General features: G+C 45.2%; 1 protein-coding gene across 9 annotated transcripts in view; it reads right to left on the bottom strand.

The window, feature by feature from the left end:
- LOC134346237 (espin-like) overlaps positions 1-24,015 on the bottom strand; it is a 51,558-nt gene that overhangs the window by 12,514 nt on the left and 15,029 nt on the right. For 8 of the 9 annotated variants that reach the window (XM_063047552.1, XM_063047553.1, XM_063047556.1 and 5 more), the window contains 2 exons: positions 16,961-17,090; positions 6,198-6,334 (listed from right to left, as the gene is read on the bottom strand). Coding sequence is in view for 2 of the 9 variants with exons in the window: in XM_063047558.1 (XP_062903628.1) it covers positions 6,198-6,334; positions 16,961-17,090 (267 nt within the window). In the remaining 7 variants the exon portion in view is untranslated. The remainder of the gene's footprint in view (positions 1-6,197; positions 6,335-16,960; positions 17,091-24,015) is intronic. The other variant, XM_063047557.1, reaches the window with a different exon arrangement.

Raw genomic sequence — 24,015 nt, 5'->3', positions numbered from 1 at the left:
CATTCTAGTGAATCTTCTCTGTATCCTCTCCAATGTCAGCACATCCTTTCTTAAATAAGGAGACCAAAACTGCCCACAGTACTCCAAGTGAGGTCTCACCAGCGCCTTATAGAGCCTCAACATCACAACCCTGCTCCTATACTCTATTCCTCTAGAAATGAATGCCAACATTGCATTCGCCTTCTTCACTACTGACTCAACCTGGAGGTTAACTTTAATGATATCCTGTATGAGGACTCCCAAGTCCTGTTGCATCTCAGAACTTTGAATTATTTCCCCATCTAAATAATAGTCTGCCGGTTTATTTTTTCTGCCAAAGTGCATAACCATACACTTTACAACATTGTACTTCATTTGCCACTTCTCTGCCCATTCTTCCAATCTATCCAAGTCTCTCTGCAGACTCTCCATTTCCTCAGTACTACCGGCCCCTCCAACTATCTTCGTATCGTCAGAAAACTTAGCCACAAAGCCACCTATTCCATAATCCAAATCGTTGATGTACAATGTAAAAAGAAGCGGCCCCAACACTGACCCTTGTGGAACACCACTGGTAACTGGCAGCCAACCAGAATAGGATCCCTTTATTCCCACTCTCTGTTTCCTGCCAATCAGCCAACACTCTATCCACGTATGTAACTCTCCCGTAATTCCATGGGCTCTTATCTTGTTAAGTAGCCTCATGTGTGGCACCTTGTCAAAGGCCTTCTGAAAATCCAAATATACAACATCCACTGCATCTCCCTTGTCTAGCCTACTGGTAATTTCCTCAAAAAATTGTAATAGGTTTGTCAAGCAGGATTTTCCTTTAAGGAATCCATGCTGAGTTCTGCCTATCTTGTCATATGCCTCCAGGCACTCTGTAGCCTCATCCTTGACAATCGACTCCAACAACTTCCCAACCACTGATGTCAAGCTAACAGCTCTATAATTTCCTTTTTGCTTCCTTGCCCCCTTCTTAAATAGTGGAGTGACATTTGCAATCTTCCAGTCTTCCGGAACCATGCCAGAATCAATTGACTTTTGAAAGATCATCGCTAACGCCTCCACAATCTACCGGGGTGAGAAAGGGACACAAACCCAATCAAGGGACATGGGAAGTGGGCTCTTCCCCTAAACCTCCACAAGGACCATCAACTTGTCGTAGGGTTTGCAGGTTTGCATGCCTCAATGACCTGGAGAGCTCTGAAGGCTGGAGTCAAGACCTTGTGATTTGGCTCATGGTCAGGTCACCCATGCCAAACAGGTCAGAGGGTAGAGGTAAGACCAAGAGTGGCCCACCATTCCTCCAGGTTTGAGATTTCAGCTCAGGGCGAACCACAAGGCCATGAGATATAGGAGCAGGAATACGCTATGTGGCCCATCAGAATCAGGTTTATTATCACTGGCATTTGATGTGAAATTTATTAACTTAGCAGCAGCAGTTCAATGCAATACATAATCTAGAAGGAAAAAAACAAAATAAAATAGTAATAAATACATATATCAATTACAGTATATGTATATTGAAAAGATTAAAAATAGTGCAAAAAAACCCAGAAAATATATATTAAAAAAAGATTCAATGTCCATTTAGGAATCGGATGGCAGAAGGGAAGAAGCTGTTCCTGAATCACTGAGTGTGCGCCTTCAGGCTTCTGTATCCCCTACCTGATGGTAACAGTGAGAAAAGGGCATGCCCTGGGTGTTGGAGGTCCTGAACAATGGACGCTGCCTTTCTGAGACACCACTCCTTGAAGATGTCCTGGGTACTTCGTAGGCTAGTACCCAAGATGGAACCGACTAAATTTACACCCTCTGCAGCTTCTTTCGGTCCTGTGCAGTAGCCCCCCCTCCCCCATACCAGACAGTGATGCAGCCTGTCAGAATGCTCTCCACAGCAGATTTATACAAGTTTTTGAGTCTGCTCCACCATTCAGTTATGACTGATCCTTTTTTCTCCTCCTCAGCCTCATTCCTCTGCCTTCTCCCTATAACCTTTGATACCGTGACCAATCAAGAACCTATCAAGCTCTGCCTCAAATACACCCACCAACACCTGCCCTCCACAGCTGATATAGCTGAATGCCTAGTAGGCCTAACGACAAACTGCTTTAAAAGGCCATCTCATAGGCATTCAACAAACTCACTCTCGAGATCCATTACCGACCTAATTTTTCCCAATCAATATGCATGTTGAAATCTCCCACAACTATCATAACATTGCTCTTTTGACACACCTTTTCTATTTCCCATTGTAATCTGAGGTCCACCTCCCAGCTACTGTTGGGTAGCTGGTATATAACTCTCATCAGAGTCCTTTTACCCTTAACTCAACCCACAAGGATTCAATGTCTTCTGATCCTATGTTATACCTTTCCACTGATTTGATGCAATTCTTTACCAGCAAAGCCACGCCATTCATAGAACACAGAATAGTACAGCACAGTACAGGCCCTTTGGCCCACAATGTTGTGCCAACCCTTAAACCCTGCCTCCTATATAACCCCCACCTTAAATTCCTCTATATACCTGTCTAGTAGTCTCTTAAATTTCACTAGTATATCTGCCTCCACCTCTGACTCAGGCAGTGCATTCCACGCACCAACCACTCTGAGCGAAAAACCTTCCTCTAATATCTCCCTTGAACTTCCCACCCCTTACCTTAAAGCCATGTCCTCTTGTACTGAGCAGTGGTGCCCTGGGGAATTGGCGCTGGCTGTCCATTCTATCTATTCCTCTTAATATCTTGTATACCTGTATCATGTCTCCTCTCATCCTCTTTCTCTCCAAAAAGGAAAGCCCTAGCTCCCTTAATCTCTGATCATAATGCATACTCTCTAAACCAGGCAGCATCCTGGTAAATCTCCTCTGTACCCTTTCCAATGCTTCCACATCCTTCCTATAGTGGGGAGACCAGAACTGGACACAGTACTCCAAGTGTGGCCTAACCAGAGTTTTATAGAGCTGCATCATTACCTCGCGACTCTTAAAGTATATCCCTCGACTTATGAAGGCTAACACCCCATAAGCTTTCTAAACTACCCTATCTACCTGTGAGGCAACTTTCAGGGATCTGTAGACATGTACCCCCAGAGCCCTCTGCTCCTCCACACAGCCAAGTATCCTGCCATTTACTTTGTACTCTGCCTTGGAGTTTGTCCTTCCAAAGTGTACCACCTCACACTTCTCTGGGTTGAACTCCATCTGCCACTTCTCAGCCCACTTCTGCATCCTATCAATGTCTCTCTGCAATCTTCGACAATCCTCCACACTATCCACAACACCACCAACCTTTGTGTCGTCTGCAAACTTGCCAACCCACCCTTCTACCCCCACATCCAGGTCGTTAATAAAAGTCACGAAAAGTCGAGGTCCCAGAACCGATCCTTGTGGGATACCACTAGTCACAATCCTCCAATCCGAATGTACTCCGTCCACCACGTCCCTCTGCTTTCTGCAGGCAAGCCAATTCTGAATCCACCTGGCCAAACTTCCCTGGATCCCATGCCTTCTGACTTTCTGAATAAGCCTACCATCTGGAACCTTGTCAAATGCTTTACTAAAATCCATGTAGATCACATCCACTGCACTACCCTCATCTATATGCCTGGTCACCTCCTCAAAGAACTCTTTCAGGCTTGTTAGACATGATCTGCCCTTCACAAAGCCATGCTGACTGTCCCTGATCAGACCATGATTCTCTAAATGCCCATAGATCCTATCTCTAAGAATCTTTTCCAACAGCTTTCCCACCACAGATGTAAGGTTCACTGGTCTATAATTACCCGGACTATCCCTACTACCTTTTTTGAACAAGGGGACAACCTCCCTCCAATCCTCCAGTACCATTCCTGTAGACAATGAGGACATAAAGATCCTAGTGAGAGGCTTAGCAATCTCTTCCCTCGGCTCGTGGAACAGCCTGGGGAATATTCCATCAGGCTCCTCATGTATTTTAACAACTCCAACACCTCCTCTCCTTTAATATCAACATGCTCCAGAACATCAACCTCTGCCTACCTTCCTATCCCCCAGATACAATGTGTAACCCTGGACATTCAGCACCCAACTACAACCATCCTTCAGCCACGACTCAGTGATGGTCAAAACATCATACCTGGCAAGCTGTATTAGTGGAACAAGATCATCTACCTTACTTTGTGCATTGAGATATAACAAGAAAAGGCTCCCTTTATTCCACTGTTTGCCTTCTGCCAGTCACCCGATCTTCTATGCTAGTATCTTTTTTGTAATACCACAGGCTCCTATCTTACTTTGCAGCCTTATGTGTGGCACCTTGTCAAAGGCCTTCTGAAAATCCAAGTAGACAACCTTGACTGACTCTCCTCTGTATGTCCTGCCTGTCATTTCCTCAGAGAATTCTAGCAGATTTCTCAGGCAAGGTTTCCTCTTAAGGAAACCAGGCTGACTTTGGCCTATTTAATTGTGTGCCTCCAAGTACCTCAAAACCTTTTTGTTAATAATGGACTCTCAAATCTTATCAACCACTGAATTCTGGCTAACTGGACTATAATTTCCTGTTAGAGATTGGAGTGACATTTGCGATGTTCCAGCCCTCTAAAACCATTCCCCACTCTAATTATTCTGATTGGATATCTACTAGTGCCTCTACAATCTCTTCAGCTACCTCTTTCAGAATCCTGCTGTGTAGTCCATTCAACCAGATGACTTGTCCACCTTTCAGCTTCTCAGCACCTTCTCCTTAATATTTGCTTCTACCCCTGACACTCTCGAATTCCTGGTACAGTAATGACTGACAATACCAGGGGTGATTGATAAGTTCGTGGCCTAAGGTAGACAGAGTCAATTTCAGAAAACCTAGCACATTTATTTTTCCTACATGTACACACTTAGTCCAGCGGTTGTGGAGCATACCAATCCCTTCTTTGTAGAAGTCGGCGTCTTGCACCTCCAGAAAGTGGTCCACAGCAGGGGTGATTGATAAGTTTGTGGCCTAAGGTAACCATATAACAATTACAGCATGGAAACAGGCCATCTCGGCCTTTCTGGTCCGTGCCGAACTCTTACTCTCACCTAGTCCCACGACCTGCACTCAGCCCATAACCCTCCATTCCTTTCCTGTCCATATATCTATCGAATTTAACTTTAAACGACAACATCGAACTTGCCTCAAACTTCAAATTTTCTGCATTTTCACTCAAAGTTGAACTGCATGTGCATGTAACAAGAGCGATATAACTCATCTCTTTCTACCTTAGGCCACAATCTTATCAATCGCCGCTGCTATGGACCACCTGAAGGTCCAAGACACTCTCATTACATGCACATGCAGTTCAACTCTGAGTGATGATGCGGAAAGTTTGAAGTTAATAACTCATCTCCTTCTACCCTAGGCCATGACCTTATCAAATACCCCTGCTGTGGATCACTTCTACAAAGAAGGGATCCGTATGCTCCACGACCGCAGGACTAAGTGTGTACAGGTAGGAGGGGACTATGTTGAAAAATAAGTGTGCTAGGTTTTCTAAAATTGAATCCTTCTACCTTAGGCCATGAACTTATCAATCACCCCTCATACCTAGTCAGTTCATTCTCCATTTCTTTGCCCCTGTTAATGTTGCTTCAGAATCTTTAGCAGTAGCCCAATGTCTACACCTGCTACTCTTTTGCTCTTTATATATTTGAAAAAACACATAAGGTTTTTTAAAATATTATTAACTCACTTACATTCATGTTTAATCTTTTCTTCCCTTATTGTTTTTTTGAGTTGCTTCTATTGGTTTTCATAATCCTCTAGCTTTCTGTTAGTTTTTACACTCTGTATATCGTCTGTTTTGCTTTTGTAAGACCAGAAGACCATACGATATAGGAGCAGAATTCGGCCATTTGGCCCATCGAGTCTGCTCTGCCATTTCATCATGGCTGATATATTTTTCCTCTCAGCCCCTTTCTCCTGTCTTCTCCCCATATCCCTTCATGTACTGACTAATCAGGAATCTATCAACCTTCGTCTTAAATATACATAAAGACTCGGCCTCCACAGCTACCTGTGGCAAAGAATTCCACAGATTCACCACTCTCTGGCTAAAGGTATATTTAACTTCCCTTGTCAGCCGCTGTTGCCTGATATATTATAAATAACTTTTGTTAACTCCAAACGTCCTTTCGTTGTACATCAAAATTTGTCCATCTTAGACCATTCCATATAAATGATGTTGCTGCTACCCACTCACATTTCTTCCACTTCCAGAAAATACTGTGGTCAGGCCTGTCGTGTGCTGTGTTGGCCTCAGGACCTTTCCGGCTTTCAGCTCACACAAAAGCTCCTTGTTGCTTGAAGAAGGGGATGTCATATTGAAATAAGCCCGGTCTGCAAGGTCAGGAAAAGAGTTATTATATCATGGTGTGGAATAACTGTTGCCCTGGCCTGGGTGAATGCTCCAACATCACTCTCACTGTCCAGGTTGATTGGTGGTGGCCAAATGAAGGATGGTCATGTAAGGCATTAAACATTCCTTTACAATGAATAGGTGTAGCAGGTCCAATTGAAAGACACAGCCCAGCCCTAGCAACAGTTCACACCATAAGCACATCCTCCAATAGCATGTTGTGCTCCTGTGCAACTCACTAGAAACTCAGCAGGACCCATAGTGACTAAAGAGCATCAGTGAACGTAGCCACAGCACCAGTGTATAGCACTGCGCAAAGGTCTGTATAGAGAGCTAAAATGCCGAGAACTACTACACAGTATTGTACTTGTCAACGGGGATCAGAGAGTGAGTTGTAAATCTGGCAGGAGCAAGGGTGAAGTGCCATGGGAGGGGTGTGGGACAGGTGGCAGAGAAGGAGTGCCAGGGGCGAGGGTGGCATGAGTGTAGACTCACCCAGCCCTGAGACACAGGCAAGATCATTTGATTCCAAACAATTACAGGATGTCTCTCTGGTGCTTCCCACTACCTCTCCTCTCCCTTCCCCCTTTTCCCAACCATGATTCCCCTCTCCCTGCCCCTTTCCCACTCCATAAAATTACTGCAGTACCATGCAAAAATCTCAAGTACCCTCGCTACATACATGTTCCCAAAACTTCTGCACAATATTGTATATAAATGACTTGAATGAGTTTGTACAAGGCACAAGTTTGCAGGTGACACTAAAATAGAATTCTTTATCCTCAGGAGGGTAACACAGAGTATCTGAAGAGCAGGGCAGAGGTTGGTATGCTGTGGCAAGCGATTTATAAGATAGCTCCCAATGTTTTTCCATCTGCAAGCCACATTGTTCGAATGAGCAAAGCTGCAGTAATTGTATGGAAGCACATGACTGGCTGACCACATGACAGGTGGTACATCCGTCACAAACAGTGTGTAACCTAGACAAAAGGCTCTGCAGTTACTCGCCTAGACTATTCTAACTAACCCATAGACAAAGTTAACTGGTGTCTAGGGACCAGCTGAGGATTACCCTCCAAGGTACACAGCATCACAGCTTAGAAATATATTAACACAATAGATTCTGCAAGTGCTGGAAATCCAGAGCAACATACAGAAAAACATCCGCCGGTCAGGTATCATCTTTGGAGAGGAATAAACAGTCAATGTTTCAGGCCAAGTTCATTCATCAGGACTGGGAGAAGAGAAGGTGGCAGAAGCCAGGATAAAAGGTGGGTGAGGAGGAAGTACAAGCTGACAGGTGATAGCTGAGACTAGGTGAGGGGGAAGGTGGGTGGGGGAGGCAGATGAAGTGAGAAGCTGACAGGTGAGACCAGGTGAGGGGGAAGGTGGCTGACGGTGATTTCACTGACTGTTTTGTTTTGGATGGTGTAATGCTTTGTTTAAAGTCAGCTAAGCGGTGATTGGTAGGTCAAATTTGAAGATAGAATATAATATTAATGATAAGACTCTTGACAGTGTGGAAAACCTGAAAGATCTTGGGGTCCACGTCCATAGGACACTCAAAGCTGCTGCGCAGGTAGACAGTGCTGTTAAGAAGGCATATGGTGTGATGGCATTCATCAACTGTGGGATTGAGTTCAAGAGCCGTGAGGTGATATTACAGCTATACAAGATGTTGGTCAGGGCCTGTAATGTGCTGTAGATTTTCTTTGTCCTATTTTCCCAGCAGATGGAGTATTTCACCCAAATTATGCCTTGCCAATGATAAAAAGGGTGAGAGTTCAGGACAGTTCCTGACTACAAGCCAATCAAAGCTCATGCCGACTGTTGAGGATACAATATGTATCTGGCTGATTTTAATGTTATAGTTATTTGTGATATTAAGATTCTTGTGAAGACTTGGGCCATTGGTGAGACTTAACAGAATGAGAATCAGAATCATGACTGGTATATGTTGTAAAATTTGTTAACTTAGCAGCAGCAGTAGAATGCAACACATGATAATATAGAAAAAATAATCAATTGTATTAAGTATATATATGTATATTAAATAGTTAAATTAAAATAGTGCAAAAACAGAAATAATAAAACAAATGAAGTCGTGTTTTTGCCTTCTTTATGGCTGCATCAATATGTTGCATCCACGTTAGATCCTCAAAGATATTAATACTCAAGAACTTGAAATTTCTCACTCCCTCCACTTCTGATCCCGAGGATTGGTTCATGTTCCCTTGTCTTACCTTCCTGAAGCCCACCATCAGCTCCTTTAGTCTTACTAATGCTGAATGTCAGGTTGTTACTATATCACCACCCAACTAGCTGGTATATTTTGCTCCTATATGCCCTTTTGTCTCCATCTAAGATTCTACCAACACTGGTTATATCATCAGCAAATTTATAGATGGCATTTGAGCTATGTTTAGCCACACAGTCCTGGGTATAGAGAGAGTAGAATAGTGGGCTAAGCACACATCCCTGTGGAGCGCCAGTGCTAATTGTCAGCAAGGAGAAGATGTTATTACCAATTCCACACAGTATGTTAGGAGGTTGAGGATTCAGTTGCAGAAGGAGGTACAGAGGCCCAGGGTCTGTAGCTTTTCGATCAGAGCTGTAGGATTGATGGTGTTAAACTCAACTATAGTCAATGAACTACATCTTGACATAGGTGTTTGTATTGTCCAGATGAGCTAGGGCCGCATAACATAGAATAGTACAGCACAGTACAGGCCCTTGGGCCCACAATGATGTGCCGACCCTTAAACCCTGCCTTCCATATAATCCCCCACCTTAAATTCCTCCATATACCTGTCTAGTAGTCTCTTAAATTTCACTAGTGTATCTGCCTCCACCACTGACTCAGGCAGTGCATTCCACGCACCAACCACTCTCTGAGTAAAAAATATTCCTCTAATATCCCCCTTGAACTTCCCACCCCTTACCTTAAAGCCATGTCCTCTTGTACTGAGCCGTGGTGCCCTGGGGAAGTGGCGCTGGCTATCCACTCTATCTATTCCTCTCAATATCTTGTATACCTGTATCATGTCTCCTCTCATCCTCCTTCTCTCCAAAGAGTAAAGCCCTAGCTCCCTTAATCTCTGATCATAATGCATACTCTCTAAACCAGGCAGCATCCTGGTAAATCTCCTCTGTACCCTTTCCAATGCTTCCACATCCTTCCTATAGTGAGGTGACCAGAAATGGACACAGCGCTCCAAGTGTGGCCTAACCAGAGTTTTATAGAGCTGCATCATTACCTCGCGACTCTTAAACTCTATCCCTTGACTTATGAAGGCTAACACCCCATAAGCTTTAATATAAGCTCCGGGAGTCTCCCGCAAATTGATAGTGCTACCTCTCTGAAATGAGCTTTTGCAGGGTGGGATGTCTGTTAACTTATCTTTATAATGTTCACATTACAACACTTGTAATGTACAACATTCTCCCCCTTTAAATTCCAACATTCCTCAAATGTAAATAACTGGGAAACAATAAAAAAAAGTAGTGTCATTATATTGCGTACCTCTGAAACTTATACTAGTGTCTCAGTAACAGTTTACCAATACAAAACACCTGAAAAACATGGCAGATTCAACATTCAGTCTAACAAAGGAAACTGTCCATTCGAATATTCAGTCTGTCAGGAGGTTTGCGAGGGTGCTGTGCTGCAACAGATGAAAATTATTAAATCTAAGTGCAGGAGCTGTCTTACTGACAGACACCTCACAGACTGTCTCAGACTGGCTGTCTGTAGTTATGAGCCAAATTTCAGGGAACTAGCAGAAAGTATTCAGCCCCAGTCATCACACTGAGTGCAACAGTCAATTTTTATTCATTTATTTTTTGTGTTGAAATAAAACTAAATAATGAAACATAGAATTAAAGGTGTTGTAATGTGAGCATTATAAAAATAAGTAATACTAATTAAGATAATAGTTATATAGCGGTGCTCCCACTGCGGAAGGCTGTTTGTGGAGAGGGGTTGTTTCCGGGTTGCGGGGCTTTACTTCCGGTCTTTTCTGCATGCGCATGCGTGTGACTAAACAATTTAGTAGGTCGATGTTGCCTTTCACTAAGGCTGAGGTAGGGGATCTTGGGCTTAAAAAGGTTGGCGACCACTGCTACAGAGCGAGTGCAGAGGTGATTTACAAGGACGTTGCCTGGATTGGAGAACATGTCTTATGAGAGGTTGTTGAGTGAATTTGGTCTTTTCTCCTTGGAGCGACGGAGGATGTGAGGTGACCTGATAAAGTGTATAAGACGACGAGAGGCATCGATCATGTGGATAGTCAGAGCCTTTTTCCCAGAGCTGAAATGGCTAACATGAGGGGGCACAGTTTTAAGGTGCTTGCAAGTAGGTACAGGGGGGATGTCAGAGGTAAAGTTTTTCCACACACAGAGTGGTGGGTGCGTGGAATGTACTGCCAGCGACAGTACAGCGATAGGGTATTAAGAGACTTTTGGATCTGCTCCTGGAGTACAGGTCTGTTGTCTATGTTCATGTGAAAGCTTAGAAAAGCTGGAACTCAATGATCTTAGCAAAACCAAAAGGAACATCAGGGAACAAATGCCTGGCAATTGAATGCTTTTTGATAGCACATTCCATTACTTTGCTGTTGATAATGCACATTAATTGGGTAGTCAATTTGATTTGTCCCACTTTCCGATAAGACAACCTGTCAGGTCTGCAGAGGCAGGCACCTCCCAGTCTCCGCCCAACTAACAGGAATCTCCTGTCACTCATTTCCAACTGCACCTATTTAAACCCAGCTGTCATCCACAGCACGTTTATTTTTCAAACCAGCCGGCCTCAGCCAGTCGCTCGTAGCCTTCAGTTACCTCGTTGCCTGTTATGGTTAGTATCTGTTCTCTCTTGTTTTGTGGCCCCTTGTTGCCTGTTAGGGTTAGTATCTGTTCTCTCTTGTTGCTTGGTATTTTACAGTTTATTAGTAAAGGATTGTTTACTGCTAAATTGTCTCCATTGCTCTGCTTTTGGGTCAAGCTTCCTATACATTTCCTGACACAAACTTGGGACAATTTCCACATTGTTAATGTAGCAAGTGTACTGAAACAACTTGGTTAAAGGAACAGTTAGCTCTGACCACAAGTCTTCAGTACTGCAGTGAGTAGTACTGTGTGCATTTTGGTTCACCAAACGATAGCAAAGCTGGTGTGATTGCAGTGTTCGGCACACGATTCGGTGTGCAAAACCAAATGATGCAGCCAGAAAAGCTGCATGGATAAGTCAGTTCTGCTTAGACCATAAGACAAAGGAGCAGAATTAGGCCATTCAGCCCAACGAGTCAACTCTGCTATTCCATCATGGCTGATCCTGGATCCCACTCAACCCCCACACACCTGCCTTCTCACCATATCTTTTGATGCCCTGACCAATCAGGAAACAATCAACTTCCGCCTTAAACATACCCATGGACATGGCCTCCACCACAGTCTGTGGCAAAGCATTCCACAGATTTACCACTCTCCGGCTAAAAAATATTCCTCCTTACTTTTGTTCTAAAAAGGTTGCCCTCCATTTTCAGACTGTGCCCTCTAGTTCTGGATATCCCCACCATAGGAAACATCCTCTCCACATCCACCCCATCTAGTACTTTCAACATTCAGTAGGTTTCAATGAGATTCCCCTCCCGCATTCTTCTAAATTCCAGTGAGTACGAATCTAAAGCTCCTCATATGTTAACTTCTTCATTCCAGAATCATCCTCATGAACCTCCTCTGGAATCTCTTCAATGGCAGCACATCCTGTGAGATATGGGGCCCAAAACTGTTGACAATACTCCAAGTGCAGCCTGACTAGTGTCTTATAAAGGCTCAGCATTATCTCAAGCAACACACATCAAAGTTGCTGGTGAACGCAGAAGGCCAAGCAGCATCTATAGGAAGAGGCGCAGTCGACGTTTCAGGCTGAGACCCTTCGTCAGGACTAACTGAAGGAAGAGTGAGTAAGGGTCTCACCTACCACCCCACCAGCCTCCGGGTCCAACATATTATTCTCCGTAACTTCCGCCACCTCCAACGGGATCCCACCACTAAGCACATCTTTCCCTCCCCCCCCTCTCTGCATTCCGCAGGGATCGCTCCCTACACAACTCCCTTGTCCATTCGTCCCCCCCCATCCCTCCCCACTGATCTCCCTCCTGGCACTTATCCGTGTAAGTGGAACAAGTGCTACACATGCCCTTACACTTCCTCCCTTACCACCATTCAGGGCCCCAAACAGTCCTTCCAGGTGAGGCATCACTTCACCTGTGAGTCGACTGGGGTGATATACTGCGTCCGGTGCTCCCGATGTGGCCTTTTATATATTGGTGAGACCCGACGCAGACTGGGAGACCGCTTTGCTGAACATCTACGCTCTGTCCGCCAGAGAAAGCAGGATCTCCCAGTGGCCACACATTTTAATTCCACATCCCATTCCCATTCTGACATGTCTATCCACGGCCTCCTCTACTGTAAAGATGAAGCCACACTCAGGTTGGAGGAACAACACCTTATATTCCGTCTGGGTAGCCTCCAACCTGATGGCATGAACATTGACTTCTCCAACTTCCGCTAGGCCCCACCTCCCCCTCGTACCCCATCTGTTACTCATTTTTATGCACACATTCTTTCTCTCACTCTCCTTTTTCTCCCTCTGTCCCTCTGAATATACCTCTTGCCCATCCTCTGGGTCACCCCCCCGCCCCCCCGTCTTTCTTCCCGGACCTCCTGTCCCATGATCCTCTCGTATCCCCTTTTGCCTATCACCTGTCCAGCTCTCGGCTCTATCCCTCCCCCTCCTGTCTTCTCCTATCATTTTGCATCTCCCCCTCCCCCTCCAGCTTTCAAATACCTTACTCACTCTTCCTTCAGTTAGTCCTGATGAAGGGTCTCGGCCTGAAACGTCGACTGCGCCTCTTCCTATAGATGCTGCTTGGCCTGCTGCGTTCACCAGCAACTTTGATGTATGTTGCTTGAATTTCCAGCATCTGCAGAATTCCTGTTGTCAGCATTATCTCCTTGCTTTTACGAGGGGTGATTGATAAGTTTGTGGCCTAAGGTAGGAGGAGTCAATTTTAGAAAACCTAGCACATTTATTTTTCCTACATGTACACACTTAGTCCAGTGGTCGTGGAGCATACGGATCCCTTCTTTGTAGAAGTCGGCATCTTGGACCTCCAGAACTGGTCCACAGCAGGGGTAATTGATAAGTTCGTGGCCTAAGGTAGAAGAAGATGAGTTATTAACTTCAAAATTTCTTGATTTTCACTCAAACAAGAGCTGTATAACTCATCTCCTACCTTAGGCCACAGTCTTATCAATTACCGCTGCTGTGGACCACCTGGAGGTCCAAGACGCTCTCATTACATGCACGTGCAGTTCAACTCTGAGTGATGATGCAGAAAGTTTGAAGTTAATAACTCATCTCCTTCTACCCTAGGCCACGAACTTATCAAACACCCCTGCTGTGGATCACTTCTACAAAGAAGGGATCCGTATGCTCCACGACCGTTGGGCTAAGTGTGTACATGTAGGAGGGGCCTATGTTGAAAAATAAATGTGCTAGGTTTTCTAAAATTGACTCCTTCTACCTTAGGCCGTGAAGCTATCAATCACCCCTCGTATATTCTATTCCCTTTACAATAAATGCCAACATTGCATTTGTCTTCTTTACCGCAGTCTCAACTTGTAAGTTAACCTTCTGGGAGTCTTGCACGAGGTCTCCTAAGTCTCTCTGCATCTCTGAAGTTTGAACCTTCTCCTCATTTAGTTAATAGTTAATTGCAATCTTCCAGTCCTCCGGGACTATGGCAGAATCAAGTGATTCTTGAAAGATCGTGTCCAATGCATCCATTATCTCTTCAGCAACCTCTCTCAAGACTCTGCTTCCACCTGAGGACTCTTCCAGCCATTGTATCGCCCTACACTCATCCCATTTACCCATATTCAATCAATGACCTCTATGTTTTAGCACAGAGGAAGTTCGCCATAATATTGCCAGGATCGGAACATTTCAGTTGTAAGTAGGGAGAAGGTCAGCAGCAGTTTTCCATAGACAGCAGGAGGTTAAAGGTTGCCCTCATAAAAGTATACAAAATGATGAGGGAGATAGATGAGGTTTGACTCTGCCATGGACAGTCCCAGGCCTGGCTGTAAAAGAAGTGGACATGTGGCTAATGACTGATAATGTTAACATTCATTTCAAGAGGTTGAGAATATAAAAGCAAGGATGTAATGTTGAGGCCTTATAAGGCACTGGCTGCTGAGGCCTCACTTGGAGTATTGAGAGAAGTTTTGGGCCCCTTATCTAAGAAAGGATGTGCTGATACTGGAGAGGGTTCACAGGAGGTTCACAAAAATGATTCCAGATTGAAAGGCTTCCCTTGTGATGAGTGTTTAAGAAACATAGAAAACCTACAGCACAGTACAGGCCCTTCGGCCCACGGTTGTGCCAAACATGTCCCTACGTTAGAAATTACTAGGCTTACCCATAGCCCTCTATTTTTCTAAGCTTCATGTACCTGTCCAAAAGTCTCTTAAAAGACCCCATCGTATCCGCCTCCACCACCGTTGCCAGCAGCCCATTCCACGCACTCACCACTGAGTAAAAAACCTTCCCCTGTACCTACTCCCCAGCACCTTAAACCTGTGTCCTCTTGAGGCAACCATTTCAGCCTTGGGAAAAAGCCTCTGACTATCCACACGATCAATCCCTCTCATCCTCCGTCGCTCCAAGGAAAAAAGGCCAGGTTCACTCAACCTTTTCTCATAAGGCGTGCTCCCCAATCCAGGCAACATCCTTGTAAATCTCCTCTGCACCCTTTCTATGGCTTCCACATCCTTCCTGCAGTGAGGTGACCAGAACTGAGCACAGTACTCCAAGTGGGGTTTGATGGCTCTGGACCTGTACTCAGTAGAATTCAGAAGATTGCTGGGGGATCTCATTGAAACCTATTAAATGTTGAAAGGCGTTGATGGAGTGGATGTGGAAAGGATGTTTCTTGATGGTGGGGGAGTCTAAGACTAGACTCACAATTTCGAATGGAGATGAGGAGGAATTTCTTTAGTCAGAGAGTGGTGAATCTATGGAATTTGTTGCCATAGGCAGCTACGGAGACAAGTCATTGGGTATATTTAAGGCAGAGGTTGATAGGTCAGGGTGTGGAGGTATGGGAGAAAACAGAAGATTGGGCCTAATTCTGCTCCTGTATCTTATGGTCCAACCCCATCCTATAAAAAACCCAGACCTACAGAAATGCCAACAGAAACTCCAAAGACCTCCTCACTGGGGGAAGAAGGGGAAGATGGACTGCACTGGCGACAACTTGACAGACTGGCCAGGACTCTGGCAAGCTGCTGTCGACAGCCTATGATCCAGCAGGAGTGATGGACTTCACTATAGATGAGGGATAACATTGGGGGATGTCTTAAACTGAGAGCGCATAGATTTAAGTTAAGACGTAGGAAGTTTGGAAGAGATGAAGACTTTCCACAGAAAATGGTTGAAAAATGAATTGTAGTGCTTGAGGGGGTGATCAAGGAAGATTGTCTCATAATATTTAAGAAACATTTGTATAAGTTCTTGAATGACTAAGATATAGAGGCTATGGATTAAAAAAAAGGAAGTGGGGAACCAAGGGAGGTGATAGGAAAATAGAGAGGGTGTGGAAGGAGAAGAGAAGTGGTGAGGGGGCTCTCTCTGTTCTGTGGTCCACTCATCAGCTCCTATCTTTTCTGAGCTCATGCCTTTTCATTCCCCTCCCCCACACTCCTTCACCTTTTATCTGCTAGCTTGAGTTTCTTCCCCTGCCCCACCTTCTTATACTGGCTTCTGCCCTTTTCCTTTCTAGCCCTGATAAAGGGTCCCAGCCCAAAACTTCAACTTTTCATTTCCCTCCATAGATGCTGCCTGAGCTGCTGAGATAATTGTGGGACTTTGCCCCTACCATTTTGTGGGATAGCCTTAGTTAGGCAGAGTATCAGGCATAAAATCACTCATTTCCTGTACTGCTCCTGCCACACAGGCACCTCCTTTGGTAAGTTTTACATTTTGAAGTAGGTTATGGTTGGATCCCAACATCTTCGATGGAGATAACTCCTTGTATGGGAGTACAGAAACACTCAGTCTGTTGCTTTGGGCTGGACTGGCATTCTGAGTTCAGATTCAGACTGGAATATCAGTATCTGACCCCTACTTGTTTTGTTCATTATGTACCGTGTTGTATGATGTGGGCGATCATGGTCTTTCCATGACTATGATTGTTCTTGGCAAATTTATCTGCAGAAGTTGTTTGCTATTGCCTTCTCTGGGCAGTGTCTTTACAAGACGGGTGATCCCAGCCATTACCAATACTCTTCAGAGATTGTCTGCCTGGCAACAGTGGTCACATCACCAGGACTTGTGATATGCACTAGCTGCTCATTCGACCATCCACCACCTGCTCCCATAGCTTCACGTGGAGGTGGGGGAGGGATGGGGCTAAGCAGGTGCTACACCTTGCCCAAGGGTGACCTGCAGGCCAACGAAGGGAGGGATCACCTAACACCTCCTTTGGTAGAGAAGCATCTCCACCCTGCCACCCGATTTCTGCACTGCACATACTGACCTTTGTTTGGTGACTGTGGAGAAGGTGTGGTCCTCTCACAAGTCGAAGCATTTGAAAGAGTGGTGGTTAGGGTACTGGACAGGGGAAGTGATGTTGGCACTATTCTGTAGTTGCAAGATGGAGAGGAATCCTGAAACACAAATGACTGTCATTAATTCCATAGCACCAGTCATATGGAAAATCAAATTTAATTTCCAACCAAACAGTACAAAAAATTTGGCATGTCTGTATTGATTATTACTTATTTTTATTGGTGCACCATAGAAAGCATCCTGTCCAGGTGCACCATGGCTTGGTATGGCAATTGTTCTGCACAGAGCTGTGGAGCACATCACAGGAACCATCCTCCCTCGATGGACTCTAGTTATACTCCTTGCTGCCTCAGGATAGCAGACAGCAAAATCAAAGAGCCCACCCTCCCAGACATTCTCTCTTGTTCCCTTCCTTCATCAGGTAAAAGATTCAATAGCCTGAAAGAGTGCACCACCAGTCTCAAGAACAGCGATCCCACTGAACGGACCTCTTGTGAGATAAAATGGTCCTTGGACTTCTGTTATGATGCTGCACCTTACCTGCACTGCACTCTTTCAGTAGATTTTACACTTTATTGATATGGTTTAACCTTCATTTAGCTTAATACACCGTGTAGTGTTTTGATCTACAATGCACTGTTTATGCAAGACAAGCTTTTCACTGTATCTCGGAACATAAGACAATAATAAACCAATTGCAAACATGAGGAATTCTGCAGATGCTGAAATTTCAAGCAACACACATCAAAGTTGCTGGTGAACGCAGCAGGCCAGGCAGCATCTCTAGGAGGAAATGCATCTCTCTACAGGGCTTCTGCCCCTTCCCCCTACAGTCCTGACGAAGGGTTCCGGCCCGAAACGTTTCAACTGGAACCTACCATCCTTCCCATCCTCCCCCCACCTTCTTTATAGGGCCTCTGCCCCTTCCCCCTACAGTCCTGATGAAGCGTTCCGGCCCGAAACGTCGACCGATCTTTTCCACGGATGCTGCCCGACCTGCTGAGTTCCTCCAGCGCGTTGTGAGTGTTGCTTTGACCCCAGCATCTGCAGATTATTTTGTGTTTATCTTTAGGCCGAAACCTGATGAAGGGTCTCGGCCTGAAACGTCGACTGTACCTCCGTCTAGAGATGCTGCCTGGCCTGCTGCGTTCACCAGCAACTTTGATGTGTGTTGGTTGAATAAATTAATTGCAATAGTTTGCTCCTTTGCGCACAGGAGACTGGGATGTGTTGAATTGTAGAGGAGTAAAAATCACCATGGGCATGGATAGGGTGAATGCAGATAGCTTTTTCCCTGCGGTCAGGGAATGGGTTTAAAGTGAGACCAGAAAGATTTAAAAGGAACTAAGGAAACTGTATTCATACAGAGGGCCGTGCGTATATGCATGTGTCAGATAGAGTGAAGCAACAATGATGGCAGTTAAGAGGCATTTGGACAGGTACACGGACAGGAAGGGGTTCCCAACCTTTTTTTATACCACGGCCCAATGCTGGGAGTCTGTGCATCCCAGGCTGGGAATCCCCTGGGTTAGAGGGAGTTGGACATCTTCGTTGGTATGTACAAGTTTCACTGAATAGCTGCATTTTCATCTGCATTGATCCTGTTTACAGTTACTGTTCTATAGATCTGCTAAATATGCCTGTTGGAAAAAGAATCTCAGGGTTGTACGTGGTGATAAGTATGTACTCTGATAATACATATTACTCTGCATTTTGTACTTTGAACTTTGAGCTCGTCTTAGTGTTGTATCACCCTCCAATCCCAAGAACCTATCAGCAGAGATTGGCCTACTGCTCCCTCTACTCTGTCCGAATATTCAATATGATATTGACTGATCTACTGTACGCTGCCCTCAGCTCTTCTATGACCATATAACAATTACAGCATGGAAACAGGCCACCTCGGCCCTTCTAGTCTGTGCCAAACTCTCACTCTCTTCTTCTGTGGCTATTCCCATAAAATTTAGCTAAGTACATGAATAGGAGGGGTACGGAGGGCGATGGTTCAGGAGCAGGTCAGTGAGACTAAGCAGCATAATAGTTTGTCAAGGTAGAGAGGCAGAGGCAGAGATCACTCTAGTACAGGGGCCTTCCTCCAGCAGCAGATAGACCTTTCAAATATTTATCAATCTCTGCCTTAAAAATTTCTAATGATCTAGCTTCCACAGCCCTCTGTAGCAGGAAATTCCAGGGGTTCATTTGAAAATTCCCCATTTTTAAACAGGAGGCATCAGTTTTAAAATGTTTTCCTTCAAACTCCCTTGTTTCTCACATTCACCCAGAGGAGGCGTTCTCAGTGTTGCTATTCCATAAAGTTTCTCTGGATGCAAGTCAAGAACTAAATGACAAGAGTCTTTGGATTTGAGCCAAATATCTTCAGCAGTGCTCAAACCAGGAGATATCTGATCTGGTTATCGAGACCTGGTAGAGTAAAGGGCAAAGGAAAGAACATCAGATAGATTTTGTGTAGGAGATTATCATTGGACAGTGCCTCTGCTGGAATAAACACATTGTCTTTTATAATTCAGGGTCAGGCATACAAAAGGTGCTGTTGCTAGGGAGTGGCTTCACTGACTGTCCATGCTATTTGACAGAGGTTGTGGGGATGGTTGAACTTTCCCTTTGACCTCTGAAGTCTGGTCCTTTACTTAGGCAGAAAAACTGCTTGGATCTCTGAAAGGGTAATGCTAAATGATCCTGGAGTGGGCTTGGGTCACCTGTAAGAAACAATGACAGCTTCTTTTCTCTGAAGCACTAGACTCAGGATCAGTTCCTGTGGATTGGAGGGTGGCTAATGTTGTCCCTCTCTTCAAGAAGGGAGGAAGAGAGAAAACGGAATTATAGACCGGTTAGCCTGACGTCGGTGGTGGGAAAGATGCTGGAGTCGATTATAAAAGATGAAATTACGAAACATCTGGATAGCAGTAACAGGATTGGTCTGAGTCAGCATGGATTTACGAAGGGGAAATCGTGCTTGACTAATCTTCTGGAATTTTTTGAGGATGTAACTATGAAAATGGACAAGGGAGAGCCAGTGGATGTAGTGTACCTGGACTTTCAGAAAGCCTTTGATAAAGTCCCACATAGGAGATTAGTGGGCAAAATTAGGGCACATGGTATTGGAGGCAGAGTACTGACATGGATTGAAAATTGGCTGGCTGACAGAAAACAAAGAGTAGCGATTAACAGGTCCCTTTCGGATTGGCAGGCGGTGACCAGTGGGGTACCGCAGGGTTCAGTGCTGGGACCGCAGCTGTTTGCAATATATATTAATGATTTAGATAAGGGAATTAAAAGTAACATTAGCAAATTTGCCGATGACACAAAGCTGGGTGGCAGTGTGAAATGTGAGGAGGATGTTATGAGAATGCAGGGTGACTTGGACAGGCTGGGTGAGTGGGCAGATGCAGTTTAATGTGGATAAATGTGAGGTTATCCACTTTGGTGGTAAGAACAGGAAGGCAGATTATTATCTAAATAGAGTCAAGTTAGGAAAAGGGGAAGCACAATGAGATCTAGGTGTTCTTGTACATCAGTCACTGAAAGCAAGCATGCAAGTACAGCAGGCAGTGAAGAAAGCTAATGGCATGCTGGCCTTCATAACAAGGGGAATTGAATACAAGAGCGAAGAGGTCCTTCTGCAGCTGTACAGGGCCACACCTGGAGTACTGTGTGCAGTTTTGGTCTCCAAATTTGAGGAAGGACATTCTTGCTATTGAGGGAGTGCAGCGTAGGTCCACAAGGTTAATTCCCGGGATGGCGGGACTGTCATATGTCGAAAGACTGGAGCGGCTGGGCTTGTATACTCTGGAATTTAGAAGGGGATCTTATGGAAACATATAAGATTATTAAGGGATTGGACACGCTGGAGGCAGGAAGCATGTTCCCGCTGATGGGTGAGTCCAGAACCAGCGGCCACAGTTTAAGAATAAGGGGTAGGCCATTTAGAACGGAGTTGAGGAAAAACTTTTTCACCCAGAGAGTGGTGGATATATGGAATGCTCTGCCCCAGAAGGCTGTGGAGGCCAAGTCTCTGGATGCTTTCAAGAAAGAGATGGATACAGCTCTTAAAGATAGCTGAATCAAAGGTTATGGGGATAAGGCAGGAACTGGATACTGATTGTAGATGATCAGTCATGATCACAGTGAATGGTGGTGCTGGCTCGAAGGGCCAAATGGCCTACTCCTGCACCTATTGTCTATTTCAGATTAACACACATTTACCAATTCCACATACACAAGATATTCTGCAGATGCTGGAAATCTAAAGGAACCCATACAAAATGCTGGAGGAACTCAGCAAGTCAGGCAGCTTCTAGGAAATGAATAGTCAGTCAATGTTTCGGGCTGAGACCTTTCTTCAGGACTGGAAAGGAAAGAAGATGCCAGAATATGAAAGTGGGGGGAGGGGAAGGAGTACAAGATAGAAGGTGATATGTGAAGCACTTGAATGTGTTTTTTTTTAAAGCGTGTCGTACCAGACATTCAGCCATTCTTGCCTGGCACGTGGTGTCAGGATTATCCGGGTTATGGTATGAACGTTCCTGACTCGACCCTTGTATTTTTTTCGAGGCCGAGTGGCTAGCTCGACACTCAACCTGGCTCTGATGGAAAGTGTACTCGGGGGTGGCCCGACCTGGATTCGAACTCGGGAACCTTCTCTCCGGAGTGCGGCACTGATCTCATTGCGCCACCAGCTGGTCAGCACTTGAGTTGGAGAGGGGGTATGAAGCAAGCAGCTGGGAGCTGATAGGTGAAAAAGGTAATGGGCTGGAGAAGAAGGCAGGTACATGGATGGCAATGGTGTGGAAAGCTATGGTCTGGCTACAGGTCGATGCGACTAAGCAGCTTAAGTGGTTTAGCATGGACTAGATGGGCTGATGGGCCTGTTTTGGTGCTGTAGTTTTCTATAACTCTAAGAAGGTGGACCATGGAAGAAAGGGAAGGAGAAGGGACACAGAGGGAGGTGATAGACAGGTGAGCAGAGGTAAAAGGGGGGCCAGAGTGGGGAACTGAAGGAGGAAGGGGGAGGGGGAAATTTACCATAAGTCGATGTTCGTGCCATTAGGTTGGATGCTACCCAGGTGGAATATGCGGTGTTGCTCCTTCAAGAGGCAGATACTAGAGAATACCCCTGTGGCTGTCACCCTTAACAATAAGTACTCCTGTTTGAGTACTGTTGGGGGGGGATGACCTACCTGGGGGAAGCAACAGTGGCTGCGCCTCTGGCACAGAGTCTGGGCCTGTGACTCAGAAGGGTAGGGAAAGGAAGAGGACGGCAGCAGTGATAGGGGACTCTTATAGTTGGGGGTCAGACAGGAGATTCTGTGGACGCAAGAAAGAAACGTGGATGGTAATTTGCCTCGCGGGTGCCAGGGTTTGGGATGTTTCTGATCATGTCCTGAAGTGGGAAGGGGAACAGCCAGAAGTCATGTACATATTGGTACTGACGACATGGGTAGGAAAAGGGAGGAGGTCCTGAAAACAGGCTACAGGGAGTCAGGAAGGAAGTTGAGAAGCAGGACCTCAAAGGTAGTAATCTCGGGATTACTGCCTGTGCCACGTGACAGTGAGTATAGGAATAGAGTGAGGTGGAGGATAAATGCATGGCTGAAGGATTGGATCAGGGGCCAGGGTTTCAGATTTCTGGATCATTGGGACCTCTCCTGGGGCAGGAGTGACCTGTACAAAAACGACGGGTTGCACTTGAATCCCAGGGGGACCAATGTCCTGGCGGGGAGGTTTGCTAAGGCTATTGGGAGAGTTTAAACTAGAATTGTTGGAGGGTAGGAATCAAACTGAAGAGACGGAGGAAGGGACTTTTGGCTCACAAATAGAGCAAGCTTGGAGACAGTGCGAGAGGCAGGATAGACAGGTGATAGAGAAGGGATGCGCTCAAACCAATGGTTTGAGATTTTTAATGCAAGAAGCATTATGAACAAAATGGATGAGCTTAAAGCGTGGATCAGTACTTGGATCAATGATGTTGTGGCCATTACAGAGACTTGGATGGCTCAGGGGCAGGAATAGTTACTTAGCTGTTTCAGAAAGGACAGGGAGGGAGGCAAAAGAGGTGGGGGTGTGGCACTGCTGATCAGAGAGTGTCACGGCTGCAGAAGAGGAGGAAGTCATGGAGGGATTGTCTACTGAGTCTCCGTGGGTGGAAGTTAGGAACAGGAAGGGGGTCAATAACTCTACTGGTTTTTTTTTATATATATATAGACCACCGAATATAACAGGGACATCAAGGAGCAGCTAGGGAGAGAGACTCTGGAAAGGTGTAATAATAGGGCTGCCATGGTCAGAGATTTTAATTTCCTAAATATTGATTGGCATCTCCCTAGAGCAAGAGGTTAAGATGGGGTGGAGTTTGTTAGGTGTGTTCAGGAAGGTTTCTTGACACAATATGTAAATAAGCCTACAAGAGGAGAGGCTGTACTTGACCTGGTATTTGGAAGTGAACCTGGTCAGGTGTCAGGTCTCTCAGTGAGATAGCATTTTGGAGATAGTGATCACAATTCTATCTCCTTTACCATAGCATTGGAGAGGGATAGGAACAGATAAGTTAGGAAAGCATTTAATTGGAGTAAGGGGAAATATGAAGCTACCGGGCAGGAACTTGGAAGCATAAATTGGGCACAGGTGGTCTCAGGGAAATGTACTGAAGAAATGGGCCAAATGCTCAAGGGATATTTGTGTGGCGTTCTGCACATGTACATTCCAATGAGACAGGGAAAGGATGGTAGGGTATAGAAACCATAGTGTACAAAGGCTGTTGAAAAATCTATGGAACAGGAGGAGATAGCGGAGGTACTTAATGAATACTTTGCTTCAGTATTCACTATGGAAGAGGATCTTAGCGATTGTAGGGATGATTTACAGCGGATTGAAAAGGTTGTGCATATAGATATTAAGAAAGAGGATGTGCTGGAGCTTTTAGAAAGTATCAAGTTGGATAAGTCTCCGGGACTGAATGAAATGTATCCCAGGCTACTGTGGGAGGCGAGGGAGGAGATTGCTGAG

This window comes from Mobula hypostoma, chromosome 5 (genome assembly GCF_963921235.1).
Source record: "Mobula hypostoma chromosome 5, sMobHyp1.1, whole genome shotgun sequence".
NCBI classification, from domain to species: domain Eukaryota; kingdom Metazoa; phylum Chordata; class Chondrichthyes; order Myliobatiformes; family Myliobatidae; genus Mobula; species Mobula hypostoma.
The sequence above is the reverse complement of the archived record's forward strand: the minus strand, read 5'-3'. Positions and strand labels throughout refer to the sequence as shown.